At 40.5% G+C, this 23115-nt stretch overlaps 1 protein-coding gene across 1 annotated transcript in view; it reads left to right on the top strand.

The window, feature by feature from the left end:
• Positions 1-576: 576 nt before the first annotated feature.
• UXS1 (UDP-glucuronate decarboxylase 1) overlaps positions 577-23115 on the top strand; it is a 58400-nt gene continuing 35861 nt past the window's right edge. The window contains exons 1-5 of the mRNA XM_072333040.1: positions 577-769; positions 12739-12766; positions 15356-15404; positions 17557-17600; positions 20353-20413. Coding sequence (XP_072189141.1) covers positions 673-769; positions 12739-12766; positions 15356-15404; positions 17557-17600; positions 20353-20413 — 279 coding nt within the window. The 5' untranslated portion in view covers positions 577-672. The remainder of the gene's footprint in view (positions 770-12738; positions 12767-15355; positions 15405-17556; positions 17601-20352; positions 20414-23115) is intronic.

Genomic DNA, 23115 nt, shown 5'->3' with positions numbered 1-23115 from the left:
CGACTTCCTCTGAGGTCTTTGTAGAGAGTGTTATGGCCTTCTCTGAGCCTCCTCATTCGTTTGGTCTGGGGGGGACTTGAAGACCACCCAATACCAACCCCTGCTACGGGCAGGGGTACTTCTCACTAAATCAGGTTGCTTGCACTGAGGCAAATGGAGCGTTCAGGACACCAGACTGCTTAGAAACAAAGTGTGGCACACGTGTCAGGTCCATTTTTGGGTGTGCAGCCTGCCTGTGAGCAGCAGGTCACCCAAAGGCCACCACCACGGGAGGCAACAGGAGTCAAAGCCACGCATACAAGGCAACACCATAAAGAACCGAGCCAGCGGAGCAGAAAGGCAGCGGACGCCTCAGGCTCGCTCTTTGGAAGGCGGGCGCCCTAAAGCAGCCTCTAGCCCAGAACCTGCCGTTTGTTGCGAAGCAAGGACAGTCACACAAGAACGAACGGACCCAGGAGCACCGCTCCGTTCCACGCCCACCGCTTGCGGCGTGCCGAGAAAGGCGCATGCGCGCTGCCAGGCGGCGCCGCCGCTGCTTCGGCCGCCGAGCACAACCAGAGCGGGGGAAAGAAGGAAGGGGAGGGCGGGTGCCGCTGCGCCTGCGCGAGCGGTTCCCGGGCAGCCGGGCGGGGGGAGCTGCGGGTGGTGTGCCCGGCGCTGCGTGCCCTGGGCATGGTGAGCAAGGGGCCGCTGCTGCGCCTGCTGACCGCCATCAACCGCAGGAGGATGAAGCTGCTTGTGGGGCTCGCTTGCATCGCCTACGTCGCCTGTGAGTGAACGGGGAGGGGGGTTCCGCTGGGTTTCCCTCTCGCCGCCCCGCGGAAACTTCCTCGGGCCCGGTGGGGCGGCTCGGGGCGAGCGGGCCGCTCTCCGCGAGGTGGCCGTGCCGGAGGGACGGGGCTCGGGGTTGTGCCTTTCGTGCCCAGAGGTACAAAAAGTACTCACGGAGATCTTAGAATAAGCCGCTGGGTGGAATGTTTACGGCGTGGGTTACAGGCGTGAGTCAGATAGACCCTGAGATTTACCCTGCTGGGCTGTGAACCGTCTCCCCTTTCTCGTCCCTTTGGCACGTCGGGTTTATTTAGCGTTAGCCTGCTCTTGTTTCAGGCTGGTGTGGGTTTTGTGTGGCCTGCACGTCACGAGGCGGGATCGTGGAAGCCCTGTCAGCATCGCTAGATGCTCTCGATGCTGCAGAGTGCGTGTAGGTGAGCTCGCCTTGGAGATGGGTGTGTGCGAGGGCCGCTCGGGATCCTCACCGTGCGTTTGGAAGGGTTCAGAGGTACAGCTTGGGCATTTTGGAGGAAAGATGGTGTTTCCTACACCAGAACTGCAAGATAGGAATTCCCTTTGCTGCCACATGTTACCGTGTCTGCAGGATCTCATTATTTAGTCTCTGTTCAGATTGGTGATGTTATATGCTACTCTCACTTTTAGGACAGTTTCATAGAATCACAGAGTGGTGTGGGTTAAAAGGGACTCCAAATCCCACACTGCCCCCCACCAGCTCAGGCTGCCCAGGGCCCCATCCAGCCTGACCTTGGGCACCTCCAGGGATGGGGCAACACAGTTTCTCTGGGCAGCTGTGCCAGCACCTCATTGCCCTCTCACTAAAGAAAATTTCCCCAACATCTAACCGAAATCTCCCCTCATTCAATTTAAAACCATTCCCTCTTGTCTTGTCAATGCCTGCCCATGTAGAAAGTTGATTTCCCTCCTGCTTATAAACTACCTTTAAGTATTGGAAGGCTGCTCTCAGGTGTCCCTTGAGTGTTTTTGTCTCTAGTTTGTTCAAGTGACTTAAGATTCCGTGCATAGTAAAGCTGGAATGGCTTAGTGATGACTCTTCTGCTTCTGAAAGGATTTGATATTTTCCAAAAGAGGAAACAATATAGAAAGCAAAGCTTTCAGGCATTGGGGTTGAGTGGCAGGTGGCATGGCTGCTAGGACCTGGCTGTTGAATAGGTTCAGTGGACGTAGGTCATTTTTGCTGTCTGGATACAATTTAGCAGTAAGGAAAGGGAATACTGCTGTATTATTTTTGCTGTTTGGGCTGCGGGTTATAGAAATCTCTCTCCTTGTTTCTGGTCATTCTTTGAGTTTGAAATAATCAGGGGGGGACTGCAGATGGATGTGGCAAAAGGCAGCTTAAAAAGGGGTTAGGTTGGTGTCTGGTGGGGGTATGGTTTCTTCAGATCTGCCGTGTCCAGTTGCTGTATTACTCCATCCCTTCAGTAGTAGGGTAGCAGAATCATTACGTATTGTTCTGGTGTTTCCAAGTCGTATGTTATTTTGGCAGATGCCACTGATGTAATAGATTGTAGAGAGACTATTTTTCATTATCTTTTCTGTGGAAGTAATTATGATTCCATCCCCCTATCCTGATGGTGTACTACTTGCAATATTACTGAATCATCGCCGTGTTCTGCGCGTTGTCAGATATTGCAAGACTAAAATAGCATGGAATTTGAGAAAACTGAGCTGCTGGTGTAGGTGTATGTGCTGGCACTTCTTACATTCCTTCTTTTTCAAGTGCTCTCCAAATGACTAAGTGTTTTCAGGCTGTGCAGCCTCCTTCCAATGAATTTCTATTTAGCGTCTAGTGTATGGGGAAGCAGAGTTGGAGCACGTTGCTTCAGGGAATGGAATACTTGGAAGTATGTGGACTTTGAGGGTTTTTTTTTATGAACTAGGAGATATGATTTTCTTTCTTCACACCATTTTGTGAGTTTGCATGCAAAACCGTGGGAGTATGTTTGGACAGTTTCCTTTGGAAAAATGTTTTATTTCATAGAAAGCTTCTGCCTTTGAATGTATATTAGCTAAAAATGTCTGACGAACTTCCCTTCTGAAGTCAGTAAACCAGAGGAAGAGCTTATCACAGGCTGCTGACAAACCCTCAGCCCTCTCATTCTCAAGAGTCTTTGGGTGGCTGTCCTGGTAGATTTACAGCATACAAATGTTGGATGGCTAGGCTGGCTTAGGCATCCCTGTTCTACATCTCCCCTTTCCTACCAGTCCTCCACATACAAGGATTTAAACTGCTGTCCCATGCAACAATTAAAGGAGGTCTGCTGTAAGATCACCCGGTAAGTTGTCAGCTTCCTTTTTAAGTTGTAGCCACTTTACAGTGTGGGTATTCAGACAGTTGTTTTGGCCCAGCTGAGGAGGTGGTGCAGTGGGGAGGTGGGAAGCTGTGCTTAGTGTTTGGCAGAGCCTTGCTGGTTCTACAGTCTTATCTAAGGAGCCTTGCTGAATTTGGTTGAAGTGCCACTGTGATGCAAGGTGTGCAGTCAGGTTAATCAGATTTAAGATACCTTGGATTCTTATGGACTTCACTGATTTCCCTAGTACCACTTAAAGTAAGAAGACTCTTTACTTTCAATCTCTGTCTCTTTCTTATTTTGTGTCTCATTTTTCTAAATCTACTTTATATTAATTTCAGAAATCATTGTATGCTTAAATCTAGTGATACTGTGGCTAGTGAACTGTCCAAATCTCTCAGTAGGTATTTGTTTCCAGAATTAGCTTAGTTAACTCACTTGCATTGCTGACTGCATGGCTGCAGTGCACTGGGTATGATGGGGAGCCGTGACTGAGGTGCGGTATGTGTTTACTCTGATTTGCTCCCCTGCAAGATGCTGTGGGTGTGATAGTATCAATGAGAGAAGAGGGGCAGAGAGTGGAGGTGGACCAGAATAAATCCTTTCAGTGACAGGCTGCACTTGCATCATCTTGGAGCCATTGTGAAACCACAGCTTGAGAACATGAGGTGATTAGAACTGCCAGTGAAATGGATTTCATTGATTTTTGTTGTCCATTACAAGAGAAGTGTAGACAGGTCATAAACAAGCAACCAATTAAAAAGGTACTGAAAAAAATCTAAAAGTATCTGGTGTAATATGCACAAATCTACTGAATTAAAAAAAAAGTCTGTGCATCAGTACATCAACAAACAGGTACCTTAAATTCCTTTCCTTTGAGGTTCTCAGTATTCATTCAACTTTATACAGGCATACTGAGGTGCTTCAGTGAGACTGTTTTTGTAGAATCAGGCCCTTATTGAAGTTGTTGGAAGTAGATTTTGAATCCTGGCTACAAGATTTTACAGGCCGGAGTTTGTCCATCTACGTAACTTACTTTAATCTTTATGCTCCTGTAAGTAATCTGGTGTCTTGATGTAACAAGGGAGTTGCATGAGTTCACAGAAAGAAAGAGTTGTATTTCTGGTAAAGTAGAACAGTTCTCTTTGCTCCTTCATAGATCAAATAGTTCTCTGGAAGTATGTCAGTAGCCTTGCTCATTTACATTGTTAATTTCAGTGCTTGCTAGCCCTTGTTTTATACTGTTAGCCATTTTTTCATCAGATTTCCATCAGGTAGGAAGAATGTCGTGTCCTCTCAGAATAACAAGGCATGGGTAAGCTTCTAGGCTTAAATCTTACCAGCCTCTTGCACCTTGTGTGTTCGAAATAAGGATTGAAGGGTACTTAATTTTTTATTCTGATAAGCTTGTAATTTGACTTTTCATAGTAGAAAGGGAGCTGTGAAATTGGTCTTGTCTTACTGATTCAAGCTAGCTGTCTGGAAGTTCTTTGGCGCTGCTTTTGAGAGTAGCAGGAACAGTTCTTCATTCCCTGTTTGTTTTATGAGACAGCAGGATTGACAGGCCAAGGATGATTCAGGAGTGGTCTGATGTGACATCAGGTTTGCCTGCTTTAAGCACCAACACGCTATAGACTCTCTACCAAAACAAACAAACAAAACAAAAAGCAAACCCTAAGCATTTGCTTGCTGGCTTTAAACTAGACATTGCTGTGTAGCTCATGAAAATTTGACTGAGTTCCGGTGGCAGTTTGGAGTTTAAATCAGGAATAGATGGCTAGCAAAGCAGGACTGGAGACCTTGCTGTTATTGTAGCTTGTTTTGTGAGTTTTCTTGGTACCTTGGAGAAACTTGCTTATAATGTTCCCAGTTTATCTCCACCACAGGTTCATCTTTACTGTGGTTTGTGCAGGAGGTGGTGCTGTTATTGTTCTACACCAAAACAGGAACTCTGAGAGCTTTCATCTGCTTCTGTCTCTGCATTTTTGCAGAGGAGTGATGTTTCCCTGTCATTTATATTGCACTTCTTTCTTGAAGCTTAGCTGGCCAAAGCAGAGTTTGAACTGCTGGTTCTCAACTTCAAGACCTTGGACCCTTGGGGGGTGGAGATGTTTTCTGTGTCAGCTTACTTGAAGTGGTTTGTAAAATGTAATGGGAAGTAGAGAGCTGTTTTTTCACCAGCCTCACAGCATGCTACATAATAGCCAGTACTGTAACTGAGTAAATCATAGCAGTAAATAGTAATCTGCAGCATTCAGTAGTTCGACTTGAGTCATGACCCTTTACTTAATCCCTATCTCTGATCTGAATCTTGCTGTCTCACATGACTGCTCAGGTTCTGCGGTACATAAAGTGTGTATCATTGTTATCTGGAGTGTGGAATATTCTCTGCCTCTCTGAGCTTTTTGAAGAATGTTCCTTCCATTCTTTGGACCGTGTCTGGGGGGAGAAAAAAGTATCATTTGGATGCTATCTTTTTTTAAGTTCTCATTTTAACAGAACAAACAAACTCGAACCCTTTCCTCAACCACTATAAATCCTTTTACCTTCACCGTTCTGCATGACAGTTTTACAGCTTCTGAATGAATTGCGTTTGATTTATGATCTGTTGCAGCTGAATTGTAATGTTAGTGACGAAGTTATTTCAGAATTAACCCAGTTACCTTTTGCCAGACCCCATCGGGTGAGTTGACACAGTGACCTTTACCTCTCCTTCCTAACCACCAGTTAAAGCTATACTTTGGTCAGTCAGCCTTCAAGAAGGAAAATGAGCTTTGTAAAAGAGAAAGGGAAACGCTTCCTGTTTGCAGATATTTAGGGAGGAAAGTAAATGTTTCGGTTGCTTGAAAATGCCTTCCAAGTTTCTGGAATGTATTGAATACCTGTGTGTGCATTTATAGTGAATGTGTTGGAATTGCATTTATTTAGGCATGTTTCAGACTGATATAACACATTCCTAAATCTGCACCTCTCTGGGGAAGAAAGCAACCCCTCTATGCTTTCTTTTTCTTTGCAAGTTAAAAACAAAAGCTAAACAGCGTTGTATTAAAGCAAAAGGAGAAACTGTTTCTCAGCAAATTTGGTGCATTTCAATAGTGTAGATCAGGTCTATCAGAAGATAAATTTCATTTTGTAAGGAGAGGTTTTCTTTGAGCGGTAGCTGCTGTTTGAAGGAAGACATAAGGATTTTCAGTTCTTTCGCAAGGTGAAAAGGGTTCACAGAGGTGTTAGTAATTTAGATTGCTTAGATTTCGTATTGGCAAAGTAATTCTGACCTTATTCAAAGCGTAATTATTGCACCGTACTCCAGTTAGGTATGAGTGAAAGTCCTGCTGTTGGCTCCCAGAGAATTCCTACCTTTTTTTTCCCACTGTTGTTCTGAGGCAGTAACTTCAAATCTGGGATGTTACATGATGTCCAGGCACACTGAAGTGTACAGAGTGATGAAAATGGAAGACCCTGATTGGAACTTCCAAATTGTGATCAGTTCTTTGGGATGAAAACCAGTTGCATTCTGTTGTTATGTATTTGCTGTAAGTGCCAGGTGTTTATATTTGTGGTAGCGAATGATCAGATAGCATTACTTTGCTTGTGGCAAAACACAGGATAGATGAAAATGATGTGCTAGAGATAAGATATAGGAAAGAGTAGAAATACTGAACAAAGAACTGGGAGGGGGGAAAGACCTCAAAAGAATTTCCCAGCAATGAAATGAAGAACTCTGTTCAGCCTTTAAGTGATGCTGTGGACTGAAATGTTGTAAGCAATAAATATGAAATAATAGCTAGGTTCCCATCCAGTATGGCGCCCAATTAACTCTCGTGAAGAAAAAAAACACAATTGCCTGATGCTGTATCTGACAGCTGTAAGAGTATAGCAGTTTGGCAGAGTATTCCATTCTAAAAGAAGGCATGAAAAAATTTGGCAACTGCTTTTCTCCTCCTGGAAGATGAGTAGCTGTGGAATGGCATACAAGGATGTTAACCATCTTGAAGCCCCATTTCAAAACAACAACAAAACCCCACTGTATACTGATGTCCAGGTGACTTCCCATGATGGGAAATCTGAAGGTTCTCTCTTTGGGGCAGGATCTTTAGATCAGCTAAGTCCAACCACCTGCAGGGCTGCCTCCCACCAGCTCAGGCTGCCCAGGGCTCCATGCAGCCTGATGTTGTGCACCTCCAGGGATGAGGCACCACAGCTTCTCATATGTCCACCTGATCCCTGTCTGCAGTGTAAGTTTCTGTCCTCTGTTAGAGTGGATCTCCCCAGTCCACAGCTGCTGGGATTTCAGCTTTCTTCAGTGGTGATTTTCCAAGGGTTCCTCATCAGCAGCAAATTAAATCCAATATCATTGAGGCCTAATGTATTACTTATTCTTTACATTCAGAAGAGCAGCTTTCACTTGTCTGCAGGACTGTCATGTCTCCAGTCTGTACTGAGATGCAATGTTAAAATTTCCACGTTTCCTCCATTAAGAGTTACTTCAAGATTCCCAAGCAGTTGCTTTTTCTTCCCTCCCCTTTCCTGTAGCTATTTGCTTTTAGAGCCCACAGTATCTCTGTGCCAATCTGAGAAACAATCAGGGATCCATCATGCTGTAAACAGAAGTTATTTGATATGAAAACTCCTATGCAAAGGTATGAGATCCCAAATCCACCCCTCGTTCAGGTGAGCTGAATTCTGTTCACCAACTCCAGTGGGTACATTAACAGCGTAGATGATTTTTGTGTAACTTTTGACTACAGTCATGCTCACGTTGTGCAAGGCAGTGCTATTGGGCTTAGGTGTCAGTGTCAGCCAAAGGCAAAGAGAGACTTCTGGAGAAGCTGGAGCATACAGTCAAGAATACCACTTTCTAGCTTCCTTTATATTGTTACATATGAAATCAAGATCTGCAAAATAATATAACACTTTTTTTTTAATGGGTCTGTAATCAATATTTTGAACTCCCTTTTCATGCTTTTCCATTCTGTCAAGTTTTTCTTTGCAAAGAAAAATCTTGTTTTGAACCAAGAAACCAGTGCTGCTGTGTAACCATGGAGAGCCCGATTTAAGAAAGAGGGAAATAAGTACATAAATCCTGTTTTTTAACATCGTTGCATCTCTCTGAAATAGGTTTGGCTGAAGCAATTTGCTGTGAGGCTTCAAAGATTAAGATTTTGTCCTAGAAGTTCAGGTAACAACTGGATATCAATTCAGAGTGTTCTTTCGTGCTGTTTCTTCTTACAGCAGAATCTCTTTGTAACAGACATCGTTTTTGTTCTCTCCTAATCTGAGGAACAGAGGACGTCAGGAGGGCGGTACAGGGGGAAAAAATCCCATGTTTTGAACTAAATCTGCTTGGGCAAAAGTTCACATAAAAGTTTCTATAAGTACCTTAGAAATACAAACAATATAGTCATTGTGAAGGACAATGATTTTAAAGGAACTGCATTCATTGTTGCTCAGAATGCAGTTGAATCTTCCATGGGCATTAGGAACCTGTTTTTTAAAACATTAATTTTAAAATGCACATGGTGCTGAAACTGTTGTAATTGTCTGAAGCATTTTGAAATGACTGAAATTATCTCTAATCACTTGAGGTTCAAAGTAAATTACTGTAGTTCCCTTGTGATAGATGACAACTTGATATTAGTGTCATATTCTTAATCCCGTAGTGTAGGGATCATCTTGGGGTAAAGGCACAGATTTCCTTTGAGATTCTCTTTTTTCCTACCGTTAGATTGTGGTTGTGTTACTCTTCTGGTTCCCCAGCCTATTGTGGATGAGCTAATTAAGACACGCAAAGGTAGTAAGCCATTTGTACATTTTCAGGATCTAAATCTAAATGAACGACTTTTGCCTGCTGTGAAGTACAACTGGTCAGAGCCAAAAGTCTGACTGAAGTTAGGTAGAGAAATGTGCATTTAATAGTGGATGCTGAAGAACAAATAGCTTGGGATTTCTATTGAACTTCTTTGTACTTTGATTTAATGGGTTTTGTCTTTCAAATCAAACCCATCCTGCCTGTAATGCATATGAAGAATTGCTCTTGAAATGTTCCTTTGGTGAAAACAGCTCAATCATTGCACTGCTCTGAATCCAGTGTGATTTCAGAAACGGACTTCTCTAGGAAGACTAAACAAAGTGTTAAATTTATAGGAATATGCAAGTATGCGGTAGGAAAGCAGCCTTTCTTTTACTCATTCATGGCTGTCCTTTTTTCTTTTTAGAGTAGCTTCAAGTAGTCTTGGAGATCAGCAACAGTTTTATGAGATTATGCTTCCCATATAGTTGTAGCTTTATCTCCTTAGGGCAGGAGGAAAACAAAACAGGGGGAGGGGACCTGGCAGTAATTAGTGTTTAGTATTTAAATTCAGCCAACCTCTTTAATAAAAGTGCTGCAATCAAGGCTTTAAAAAACAAATCCCCCTTTTTTTTTTTCCCCTGAAACAATGGCTCTTTATCACTTCATCAAGTCATGGCATTCTTCTTTAAAGTATAATATTTGTGGGAGTGATTTGTGACTGATGTATTCTCAATCTTAGAGGTACTTGTAATTAATCCTTTGAAAACTCTTGCAGGAAAAGTGACTGTGACTTTATGGAAGGGAAACAGTGGGGGAAAAACATCACAGATCAGATGTAGTCCCGTTTTGTCTCTACCTTTTCTCCTGCAGGCTATTAAACCTGTTTTCCCATATCTCTTGGCAATCCAAATACTCCTATCTCTTCACTAATGGCCACATATTAATGAGTCATTGGGTGAGGTTTAAAAATGATCTTACGAGAGGATAAGCCAAACTTCTGTCTCTTTTCCCTTGTAATGAGTGTTTTAGTTGTTTGGTTGCGAGTCATGCACCTGTCTGTCTAGTCCAGTTAATGATGAATTCTTCACTTTCACAGTTTCAGTAGGTGGCAGGAAGGCTGTGTGTGCTCTCTAGATGGATAAATGCGAAGTACTTCAGCATATGCACTGTGTACAGCTGTGGAGGAAGAGTGTTAAATGTCTAAGGCCTGAGTGTTGGTATAGGACTGTTATAAGTACACTTCTCTGTTTACAGGTTTTGTCTTTGGTTTTGTTTTGTTGTTGCTGTTCTTTTCTTAAAGACCAACTTTTGCTGTAAAGTCTAAAGTTATGTTAGATTTTGCTCAGATTGGGTCTGATGCTTTTGAAAGAAAGACGGGTTTGCGTGTAGTGCCTGATTCATGACCTTGCTGTTAGGGAAGCATTTCTAACCACCTATACCTGCAGCTTTTGGTGCAACCTTGTCTTGGTTGGCATGGGTTCTGTGGTGCCTCTGAGGGATTTTGTCTCAGATTTAGCCTTGTAGTTCTGCTTCACTCACTGATTTGGGCTTCTGGCCTCTTAACCTGTGATCCCTTCAACCTTGACGTAAGCTGTATGGAAACACACAGTAGTCAAAGAGACTTTAGAGCTGGGCGTTTAGTATCCTTTGTGAGAACCCTCTGTCCAAGCAAACTTCTGTGGCACCTCTCTGCATGAGATACACTTTGTTGTTCTTCAAGTTTCATTGTTTTTTTGTGTGTGTTACAGAAGCACTCAAGCTTTGTGGAAGTTTCAAGAAGGTCATTTAGTCCTACAGAACTCTTAGTACCATGCATAGTGTATTGAAAATATGCGGGTGCTTTTCTGAGTCCCCATCCCTGTTGTGGAACCTGAGCATGCCCAGTTAGCCCATTTTCTTTAGCAAGTGGGGTTTTTTTGTATGCAGCGTAGCTTCACTCTCTTTGTTGCAATAAAACTGGCTGGGTGGTGGTTGTGCTGCAGCTGGCGACTTGTTTTGTGTCAATTCCTGCTTCACCAGGCAAGCCCAGATGTTTCCTGCCATTGCACAAACAGCACCATGCATTGTGTGTACGAGTTTCAGCAGCCTAGAAAATCAAACAATTGTATATCTATAGCTTGAGAGCTATGTACTTGTAGTTGTCAAATGATAGTCATTCACGGAAGAGAAAGAAAAAAGTAAACCCTTTTCCACTAATATTATGGCAAATAATTCCAAAATCCTAGCCAGATGGCAAATAAATGGGATGTAACTTTAGTGCTCAATGCTCTATCTCTTTTCCCCACTGGGAATCTAATTAATGAAAAATCCACGGCGTTTCTTAGTTCAAGCTGGATTTTATCTGTCCAAATGTGAAGCTCTACCTCTCTCCTACCCCAAAGACTGAGGTTTTATGATACCATTGCATATGCTGTAATGCCCTCCTTTAGTCTGATGATTTGTCACGGATTCATTTGTATTACTCGGCAGCACTCAGTAGTTTAACACAGTTCAGTGGCTTTGCCATCCCCTGGAGGGTGGAACACTAACTGCATTACTGCATTCTCGTGTATGTTTTGTTCCTTCTGTTGCCTGTGTCTGCAGCTGCAATTTGCTGTTCTCATCTCTGTAAGACCTTACTGACTGCTTGAGATCAGTAAATAATGTTTGTGAGAATGTATCTGCAAGGCCTGAATGCAGACAAAGTACTTGATTCAGCTGCCACTTAAGGCCTGAAGAGCTGCTTGCCAAAGCCGAGGTTGCCTCAGAAACTTTCTATATGCATAATAATACCATAACTGCATACGGACTACCACTTCTTCAGGCCCAGAGGAATTTGGGTGCTCAGACTGAGCCTTGTCTCTTTAAGACCAATTGTGGAATGATTTATTGAAGGTATTCAGCCTATGTTTTGTGTTTCCTATTGTTGTGAAGCTCCTTACGTAACTGTCCTATGTTAACCTTATTTGTGTTGACAGTGTGAAGTTGTCAGCTCCGTTCTGCAGCCTGCTTTGTAGTGTCTCTTTTTGACTTTCAGCAATGTTCTGTGTTCTAGCTGAAAGTGATAGTCCTTGTGCTTAAACTCTCAGTAGTTTCAGGTGTGTTTTCAGGTAAAGAATAGATTCGGCAAATGAACACAAAGAGCTGATACCTGTTTGCTATATTATTTTATACTATTGTCTTCCTTAGAACTGTTTTCCATAGCAAAAAGTACAAGAAATGAGCATTGCTTGCTCAGTGAGGCATTTGGTTATATTATTACTTAGGTATGTTTTTAGTTTACATCACTATAACAAATAGTGAATAAGCATGCACGTTAGCATATGCAACTACCTTTAATGCAGGGCTGTTGTGACACCTCTGAACTGGTTCAGTTGTTACCAGTGGTGGCCACTTTTTGTTTGTGCCGTTCTGGAGTTTTCAGTCCCAGTGGTGCAGGTACGTGGGACTTCCTGCTTTTGACGTTTTTTTTTTCCCAATATATTTAATAAACAAGCTTAGGACTCTTTTTAATGTGTCCGATGGCAAGTCTTGTATATTTTATGTAGTATAGTTTGGGGATAGTGATCAGATATGTGGCTCTGCTAATTTGTTTACAGAGAACTTCAGATGTGCACTGGAATTGTTCTCTTCAAATCATTCAGTTTTCCTCCTCTTGTCATCTTATGTAATCATCAGAATTCCTCTCATACTCCAAAACCACATTCTGGACACTTGTTTTGTATAGGTATCTGCCATGTGTGCATCTTAATTAGATCATGTAATGAATATACCTAGTATTGTTTTAAGTTCCTTCTGATGATGGCATGAAAAAATTACCTCATACTGTTGTTACATGGTACTAATGTTCTCCTTCTTATTTTTCAGCTGTCTGGGGAAACTTTGTCAATATGAGGTAACGTATGTATTTGTATTAAATACCCTTATCTGAAATAAAATTGTTACATTTATCACTGTATGTCAAGTAGGAAGAAAACAGAAGAGTGGCTTATGCTGTTGCTGGATGGTTGCTAAGCAGCTGATACCATCTTTTAAATACAGTGTGTTCAGTCACAGAGCAGCGTATGTCTGCTGTAATTCTCACCCAGGGTCTTCTACACTTCAGCTTGTTCCCTTATGCATCTTTTATCCTGGGAGATGGTTTAAGGCAAGTTGCTTAGAGGAGCTGAGCACGCAGGCTGAAATTCTTCTTTCCTTCATCGCAAACCTGACCCATATCATACGATCTGAAGAGAAACTGGAGTATCTTAGTGGCAGTGCAGGCTGAAGCACTGAAAAGTAGCAGATCATCTGCTTATCACATTTATGCTTCTGTACCTAGAATTGGTGATGGGGTTTTGAGGACTTTAACCCCCTGCTACCCCATAGTTAATTGGGAGAGAATCTGGTGTTTATGTACCATAAAGCAAAACATCCTGTATTGTCTCCCCCATAATTTTTGCCCTTGGCATAACATATAAATGCAAACAGTGCATATTTCGCAGTACTGCTGATTACATGTGAGCATCATGTTGAAATTTCACGAGGTAGTTGTGTCTGGAAAAGAAGGTGAAGAGAATAGGAGGATACTGTTCCCTACAGCAAAGTCTTTGTGGATAGGGGACAGAATGTTTCACCTCGTTGTTCAAGGACTTAGTTATTCAGTTACCATGTCTGCTGGCATGGAATGAAGGAAGTTTGAAGCAAGGTAAGAAACTCAGTGAATTTTCTGTGGGTTTTGGTTTACCCAGAATAGCTTACCATGGGATGCGTTATTGTCTCAAGCTTTCCACTTTACCCTTCTTGCTGTTTCCCACAGTTTATAGAGGCGTTCAGCTGTTAACTGCTGCAGCTGCTGAGCTGCAGCGGCTTGCAGGCAGTTATCATTTATATTATTTGTTAATTCCTGATCATCCAACTATGACAGTTCAGCAGCTGTTAGGTGCGCAGCTAAGCTCTTCTAAAGGAAGGACAAGATTGAGGTGTTTGAGGAGGACGGGGGTCATGGGATCCAGCACGTTGATTCCCTTATAAGCTATCCTTAGAAATTGTCTACATCAACTCTCTTGTTTGGGGAGATCCTTACAGAGCTATTGGTGGAAAACTGTTTCTGAACATCTGAGATCTATTCTTAATAACATTGTTAGGAGGAAAGGCTCATTAGAAACTAAACTGTAGAGTGCTGGTGTTGTCAGTGCTCCAGTGTTTTTGAATAAGCAGTGGTTGGAGTTGTTTCTTTGTGGACCCTTTTGGGAAAACATTTGAAGAATTCACGCAAATTTCTTAATGTTTCCTTATGCTAAATTCTTACTATGTTAACTGGAGTGTTTTCACTTCACTATTACTATTTAGAAAAAAAAAGAAAAAAAGCAATTCTTTGTAAGAAGATGATTCAGAGTCTGTGTGTTGCAGCCTTGGAATGTACCGCACTCTGATATAACAAAATTAATCTACTCATTGAGATTTTTGCCTCAGTAAGTATAACTGAACTGGCCTTAGTAATGGAGTTTTACAGAAAGGTATGAAGGGAATCGTTGCTCTGGCTCTGAATGGTGTGGCGTATGTATATCTGCTTAACAAAGGGCCTTCTGTTTCCTTAGGTGTAATGACTGCAGGTCCCAAGTAAAGGAGCTCTGTTTTATTTGAAAGAACTCCATTTTAAGTTGGATGCCAATGAATCCTCTAGTATGCAAAAAATTAGTACTGTAAGGGTTGATAAATAATTCCCCTTTCAGAAGGTTTAGTTTGGGGGAGGAAGGGGAAAAAAAAGAATTATACAAACTTAAGAAAAATCATGTAACTAGATTCAAGAGTTAAAATATTAAAATATTTTACATTTATTGAAGTTCACTTATGAATGAACACATCTAATTAAGTTGTTTTACATAACAAGTCCATAGAGATTTATGTAAGAAGCCAACTCCTGGGCAGTCCTGTGTTTTTACAAGTTACCAGTATGTCTTTCATTCTTCTGTGTCCAAACTTGGCATCATTTCAGAGAGGTACCATATGTGAATAGTCACCGTTGCCCATCAGATGATCACTTCAGAGTAGTTTCAGTATAGTTTTTTTTTCCTTGTTCCTTGGAAGTTAAAATTCAAAGCTAGGCACATATGCTATTATTATTTAAATTACAGTTGTTGCATTAGGTTAAAATGTTTTGCTAGCATCAGTAAATGTGGACCCACAAAAAGTTTTCTTGAGCATTCACATAATGGAACTACACTTAAAAGCATTACTGCCTTTGTCTCTGTACAATGACTAGGCACTTGTTTTACAGTTAAATTGATTTTTTGTTGGTAAAGTGAATCTGTTGTCTTTAATTTTATTACTTCTTTCCCATGGGTGTGGTTCAGCTTTTGCCATACTTTGTGACAAGACCGTAGCTGTTTTCATTTTCTCTGTCTACTAAATTGTATTTAGGATGATATAAAGCTTCTGTTTCAACAGGAAAAGTATAAGCAAGCATTGCTTATGTATAAATTATGTGTTTTCTTGCCAACAGGTCTCTTCAGGAAAATGGAGATCAGAAGGTAGAAAGTAAAATAGAAGAGGTTAGTTTCCTAATTGCCATTTGTTTTCCTTTAAAGACTCAATTTTTCTCATTTCATATTGAAAGAGATTATTTACCCAATTACTCTGTGTTCCACTGAGACCGTTCAAAGCATATCACTTGTGCATAACAACATTTGAACTTTTATTCTTTGTAGTGGAGTTACTAACATAAATCTGTGACTATCAGTTGTTTGGTGTTTTGTTTTTCCATCTAAGCCTTTCTGAGAAGCTGTAGCAGTAGGTAGAGGTGGTCTCATTTGCTGCAGTGGCTTTGTAGATCCCTCTTGAGAACTGACTTGAGTTACTAATATTGGACATACGCAGATCATTTCCTCTGTCACCTTTCCAAAGTGTACTCAGTACATATTCAGTAGATATTTGGAACCTCACAAATATGTTTTGCTTCGTTTAAGAATGAATCTAGATGTGTTGGTTACTGAGACTAGTTTGCATTAACAATGCCTTAAGGACAAGTGCTGGCAATTTCTAGAGTGGATATGGGTATTGAACATGCTGATGGTTCTGAAATTCTATACCAGCACCTCTGAATTTCAGTTTCAGCCTCTGTTGTGAAATACTGTGGAAGTATACAAACACTCCTTTATCAAGATGCTTTTAGATTTGGAATCATAGAATCACAAAGGTTGGGAAAGACCCACAGGATCACCCCGTCCAACCATCCTCCCATCACCAATAGTTCTCTCTAAACCACGTCCCTCAACACAGTGTCCAAGCATTCCTTGAACACCACCAGAGTTGGTGACTCCACCACCTCCCTGGGCAGCCCATTCCACTGAGTCTGACCACTCTTTCAGAGAAGTAGTATTTCCTAACGTCCAACCTGATCACTTCTATATAATAACAGTGAAATAATAGACATAAATGTATTCAAGGTGACTACTTCCATTACTTTATGTGTGTTTGGGTGAAATTACACACATTTACTTTGATCTACACAATGTCTTGGGTTCCTACAGTTCCTTTAGATGCAGTGAAAAGCTTGTTACAGTTGCTCAGAATCAGGAGAGAGACTGTTCTTAGGTCAAGTCTTCTGCATCTTTTTTTCTTTCTTTTTTTTCTGGAAAGCATTGCAACAAGAATTCTGAAAATCCCAGTTGTTTAAGAATGATTACATGCTTGAAATTTGGTGGGTAGATCAGATTTGCTTCCCTGATAAGTCAGGCACCTCAGTTCTTGCTTTTAGAGCTTTAGCTATATACTACTTTAAACTTCCTGATTAAGTATGACTTTTTGGAAGCTGTTGTTCCACAGGGCTGGATGCTTGTAGAGTAAATAACAATAGTATATTTCTTCTGAAGCTGACTGTGAAGCTTATTTTGGTTCATTCCTTAATTTCCTGAGTTATTTGTCTCTAACTATCAGTATTTGTAGAAAACGAATGGGAGTTGATTATGTCTTATTATTGAATACCTTTTCAAGTGTTGACTTCCAGACAGCTTTCCATTTACATATGATTGTAGATGGTATGTCTATTGTTGAAACTTGGCAGGACTGTTAAAAATTCAGGTCTTGTAATAAAGAACCTGAAAGAGATGCTGACCTAGGTGGTTTTCATTCAGTGCAGTGAAAATAGAAACAGAAGCATTAGTAGGTGAGCTGTGTTCATATATACGTATATCAACTTTTCTTTTATCGATGTTTTTTAAAAGGCCCAGACAGATTTTACATTGTTTTAGATTTTTTTTTTCCAAGTGTGATGTTTCTTTAATTTCACATGTTCTGAGAGATACGGCGATTGCTCTGGACCTAATGCTTCTGTGTTTGTTTCTGTTTAAGTCAAGTAGGGATCATAATGTTAGCAGTTCCTATCACCAAGACTGTGCTACTCATAGCCTTGGCTGCTCTTTTGAGCAACTGCCTTACCTCTGAATATGCTTTGTTTTCAGTGCTACGCTAAGGGATTTCATGCTATCAGATGGTTTGATATATACTTTTTTTCTTTAATGAAAGTTATGTAAGGGTTTTTGACATAAAGAATAGTTTGAGGTACAAGTTTCTAGGAGCGTCTTCTCTGAAATTCTTCATTAAAGACTGTTTGCCATGATTTTTGCTCCAGAGTAACTATCTGAATGTTTTGTGATGTGAATCTTGTCTGTTCTTCAAAGTTTAAATATTACTCATTTATTTTAGGCTGTTGCACCTCTGAGGGAGAAAATCAAAGATCTAGAAAAAAGGTAGGTCATCTTTTCTAAGCTTGGGAATCAGTTAAAAAGCACAGTTTCTGCTTTGTGGCAGTCAATTCTGTAGCCTGTAGGCTTGAGATTCATGTTTTGCTTATGCTTTTGGTACCTTTCAATTTTTATCACGTTTAAGTGAGGATGAGCCCTTGAATGCTAAAGGATATTAATGCTGAAGATAATCTCACTGAAGTAACTGTGAGTGCTGAATTCTTGTAAAGTACAGATCCTGTGAAGGAATATGCAGGTTTTAGTACTACTAGTGAACAGCTACCACAGTTATCTAAGTTCAGTGCAGATGCGTGCTGAAACGTACTGGTTCCAGCTACAAAAAGCTGGAAATGTAATATTTTGGGTAGCGTGTGCAGTGCATATAATGTATATATATTATAATATATATAATATATAATAAATATAATTAATTAATAATTTGCACAGCAAAAAGCATTACTAGGCTAACGTATTCATCAAAGCATTTGGTCAAGGTAAGCTTGAGTTCTTGCCAACAGATGAGTGTTTTGTTCAGTCAGCTCCAGACTCCTGCAGGCTGCCCTGAAGCCATTGCTGGCCTAAAAGAAGGTGCGAGAATGGTTGGGAAATCCCTTTGGCAGGAGTGTCACTTCATGCCAGGATAATGTAACCTGACCTTAAAAATGGAGTCTGACTTTTATGTCAAATTATCTGACACTTACTTTTAAAAATAGCTTCATAAAATTTCAAGGTATCTTATTTTTATTTTTATTTTTTTCTTTTATGGGTGGTTTTACCCTTTTCTCACAGGGAGGCTGCTTTACTTGTCTGTGTTATGCTTTATGCACTTCTGTTTCTCATTGCTTGGCCTTAAATCAAAGAATTAAGGTAACTATTACCAACCCCTGTAGCAATATAAGGCAAGTGTTGGTAGCTTCTGACTTTAGTCTTCCTGTATGGGTGACGTTTGAAGATTCCTTTGCCATATTTCCCCTATCTGTGAAACTGAAAGTGGTTTTTACTCTAGGATGGAAATTGGTCATAAATACAGAAGTATGTATGCTTTGTCTCTGAAAAATTCCTGTTGGGCCAGTACTGCAGGGTACAACCAGAGGAGATGATTCAGGATCAGAGGTGTAGAGTCAGTTCTGTCAGTCTGCTTGTGTGTAAAAGAAAATATAATCTCAGTGTGAATTCCTGATGCAAATGCTTTATGCTTGCTACAACCGATTGTGTCTCTAGTATGTGGACTGCCTGGAAGAAAGGGGTAAGCATAGTTTCAGTTCTGGCTACATTATTAAAGTTATCCTTAACTAATTATTAAAATATCTCCAGGACTAAAATGCTACTTACTTTAAAAACAAAATAATTTGTGTCTTCTTTCACATCATTTGGATTTGGATCTTCATTGGAGATTTCTCATTTGGAGAAATTTGCTGTATGCAGAGTGCCAGCCAACGGGGAGGGGGAGGAAAAAAGTTGCATGATTCTACATCCATACAAGCATTTGTGGTTCTGAGCATCAACTTCAAAACTGAGAGCACCTACAAATACAAATGTTATAGTTTCATTTTCAGGATATTTTAGTTTTGATTGAATTCCTTTGCAAAAAAAGAAGGCTCAAAAAAATTAAAGTGCAAATGGTTTGCAGACCATTCAAATAATGATAATGTAGCCAGTTTTTGAGAAGGAATTTAAGATTGGCTTTCAGACTGAATAAGATTTTCAGTTGTTGTTCTTTGTTTTTAAAGTTAAAGCGTCATAGAATCATAGAATTACCCAGGTTGGAAAAGACCTTGAAGATCATCAAGTCCAACCGCAGCCTAACCAGTACCCCATTTCTAAAAAAAAAAAAACAAAACAAAAAAACCTCTGCTAAATCATATCCCTGAGTACCACATCCAAACGGCTCTTAAACACATCCAGGGATGGCGATTCAACCACCTCCCTGGGGAGCCCATTCCAGTACCTAACCACCCTTTCTGTAAAGAAGTTCTTCCTAATATCCAACCTGAACTTGCCCTGGCGCAACTTGAGGCCATTTCCCCTCCTCCTGTCACTTGTCACTAGTGAGAAGAGACCTGCCCCACTCTTGCTGTAAGAACCTTTCAGGTACTGGAAGACGGCAATAAGGTCTCCCCTCAGCCTCCTCTTCCTCAGACTAAACAGCCCCAGCTTCCTTAGCCTCTCCTCGTAGGGCTGATTCTCCAAGCCCTTCACGAGCCTCGTTGCCCTTCTCTGGACCTGCTCCAGTACTTCCATATCTTTCTTATGCTGAGGTGCCCAAAACTGGACACAGTACTCGAGGTGAGGCCTCACCAATGCCGAGTACAGGGGCGTCATAGAGAGTTTCTTCAGTGTTCTGCTTGTAAGCACGATAGCGATTATGTTGAAACTTTAAGTGTAATTGTTTAAGATTGCCTGCTTTTTAAAGTTTAGCTCACGTTTTGCTATTTTACTTTGTGACGTCAGGCCTGGCTTCAGTTCTGCTTTCAACAGTTAGAAGCCAAGTGGATCACACTAGAAAATCAGTTAAGCAAAAGTTTTATGTGCTTCTTGCAGATCAGATTTTATGTTTTTCAGTGCTTTGACAAAGCGTAGGTAATTTCAAATGTTGGTCTAGATTCTTCTTTAGAAAAATAGAGTAAAAGTAGCCTTAGAACTTCAAAAATTAGGGATTGTTAGAATAATGTTTCCTTTTTTAAAGCCAACTGTGTGAAAGAAGCAAAGCTCCAACTTATGTATTTTTTTTTCTTCTTTGTTTTGGTTTGTTCTATAGTTTTACCCAGAAATACCCACCAGTGAAATTTTTATCAGAAAAGGACCGTAAAAGAATCTTGGTAAGTCTGTATTTACTCACGGGTTGTGCTTGGGAAATAAGAGTTCGATGGAATGTGATCAGTTTAATATAGTTAATTAAAGTTATGAACCGGAGTAAAATAAGCTACCTTTTTTTATCGTATGTGCTACATGGAGTTTGGGCTAATGCTTCACTTACCTGCTGTGATGTGCTCAAACGCAGTGAGTGTGCATTAGACTTGGGCTCCAGTTTGGAGTTTTGACTTGTTGATTAAGCTACTGTACTCTGCTTCTGACATCATAGACTTGCATTTCTAAATGATCTTTGTGTTCTCAGATGCCTTAAACTTGTAGATTGGGAAACTTCTTATGCATATCATGGCAGAAAGGTTGTGTGATTGAATTGGGTGAAATCTAGCCATAAGGCTAGAAAAGAAGCTGCTCTGCAGTGCTGTTAAGGAGGTGTAGCTAAACTTAAGGAGTATTCATTTCCCTGTTATTTTATCTGTTTGTTATTTTGAAGCATTACGAATGTTTCAGAGTGGAAAAGAAAGGAAGGTTAAGTCAGGACAAGGAAATTCAAATCTCATAAGTTTAGTTTAATTTCATTCATTTATGACAGCTTGAAGGAGATAGATTTGTAGGCTACTTGTTTCTTTGTTGAAATTGAGATGGATCATGAGGAAGGTAGCAGAGAGCCCTACTCTGAAAGGTTTTTAGTTGCTGATGTCTGCAGCTGTAACTATATCACCTAAGGTTCTTATAGAATAAGTGAGTAGGTGTTTACAAGAGAAGTATCAGTATCTGCTGATGATAGAATGGTAGAATGGCCTGGGATTGAATCATAGAATGGCCTGGGTTGAAAAGAACCACAATGATCATCTACTTTCAACCTCCCTGCTCTGTGCAGGGTTGCCAACTACTAGATCAGTCTGCCCAGAGCTACATCTAGCCTGGCCTTGAACGCCTCCAGGGATGGGGCATCCACAGCCTCCTTGGGCAACCTGCTCCAGTGCGTCACCACCCTCTGAGTGAAAAATAGGTTATGGAGTTTTAAACTTCACCACTTGAAGATACTGGATGGGGAATGGAAAGTGCTGGAATGAGAGTGTTTCTGCCGGCCTGGAGATGAATACATTTTTGATGTCTGCATTTTGCAGAGATTAAATTACTACAGGGAGAGCTGCCCAGAAGCATGAATGAGTCATAATCACAGTCGTGAGATATAGTCATTTCTTCTATATTGCATTTGGGAACTACTTCAAAGTAAACTGCAGGCCTCCTGCTCAAGTGGGCAGTTTTATTTATTAACTTGTTGTTATCGTGTAGTAAAACTGTTCTTCTGAGTAGTTAAAAGACAGCGTGTGGAGAACTTGTGTAGACTTTAAGTTTTGTCAGGAGTAAACAAAGAGAATTGGCAAGCCAAATGAAGCTTGGTACATGACTTGCTTTGCTGACTTCCCTATACCATTTTAAATTCTGATTTTTCTCTGACCACAAACTCCAACTGCAACCTGGAAATGCCCGCAAAACTGGTGTGATCAGACAACAATTCTAGCAGCCCTTTGCTTGTACTACATATGTGTTTGGAAATAATTTCTAGTAGGGTTGTTGTCTCAGCTAAGGTACTCTTGGACTTTGAATCAAAAGAGCCTCAATCCATTAACATTCATCCTGTGGTGTGTTTTATCTAATTCTCTCAGTCTTCTGAAGTGACCAGCCTCAAGCTGTCTTATACAAGAGAGGGAATTATGCAGTGTTATGGATGAAAGGGCTGGCACAAGCTCAGTATGTTGTGTATTTTTTTAAAATGGTTTTGGTGTTTTTTATTTCTTTCTGAATTCAGTATTTTAGACCACCAGAAACAGAGTAATTTGATGTAATTTCCAAATGGGACATTAGGTATTTTGAATCTGACTGCAGATAACAGAAATGAACCTGTCTATTAAATAGACAAGTATTTAAGTGCCTCTTTTACAGAATATTTAGTAATATTTGTGCTTTTCAGTAGATGCTGAAGTTACAGGGCACATTGACACTCTTAAATAATTAAGTACATATTTTTTTTTAATGAGGTCTTGCTGAGGAATGTCTTCTTAAGCCTCAGGTGCTAATGCTTCAATTCTGATATGGAAATGAGTCATGTGCACTATATGATTTTGGAGATTAATATGTCATTGTGATTTGCAGGAAGTCATATTTAGAAATGAAGTATATTAACCTTGCTTTTATAAGTGATTACAGGAAGGTTATACAGAGAGCTCCAGTGAAAAATTCTTCTCTCTGTATATTTTTTTAACATAGCCGCAAGTAATGATAAGTAATTTATACGATTCTTTACTTTTCCAGGGGAAATTCAGCTCCTTTTCCAGGTAGTTCATAATCTAATACCTATGGAAATGATATGTTAATAAAGTTAATACAGTTCTATGGTAAAACCAGAGTTCATGTACTTTGAACTTCTTTTCTAACAAAATTGGCTTGTGCTTTTTTTTTCCACTCCTTTTGTCCCTTTTGCTTGCATATGATGGGAAAGGGTGCTGCAAACAGTGCACACTTTGGTTAGGAGATGAGGAAAGAATATAGCTTTAGTTGTTTTACTGCACTGAAGATAGATTGCAAGCACTGAATTTGTCTTCTCTAGAAACCTGGAAGTAGAAATAGCGACAGGGCATTTTCATATTCCTTAGTTGAAGGAATAGAATTACAAAGTCCTTAGAATTGGAAGATACCTTTAAAGATC

The sequence above is a fragment of the Excalfactoria chinensis genome, chromosome 1 (assembly GCF_039878825.1).
Source record: "Excalfactoria chinensis isolate bCotChi1 chromosome 1, bCotChi1.hap2, whole genome shotgun sequence".
Lineage (NCBI taxonomy): Eukaryota > Metazoa > Chordata > Aves > Galliformes > Phasianidae > Excalfactoria > Excalfactoria chinensis.
Note: the sequence above shows the minus strand (reverse complement) of the source record. Positions and strands in the feature narration are given on the sequence as shown.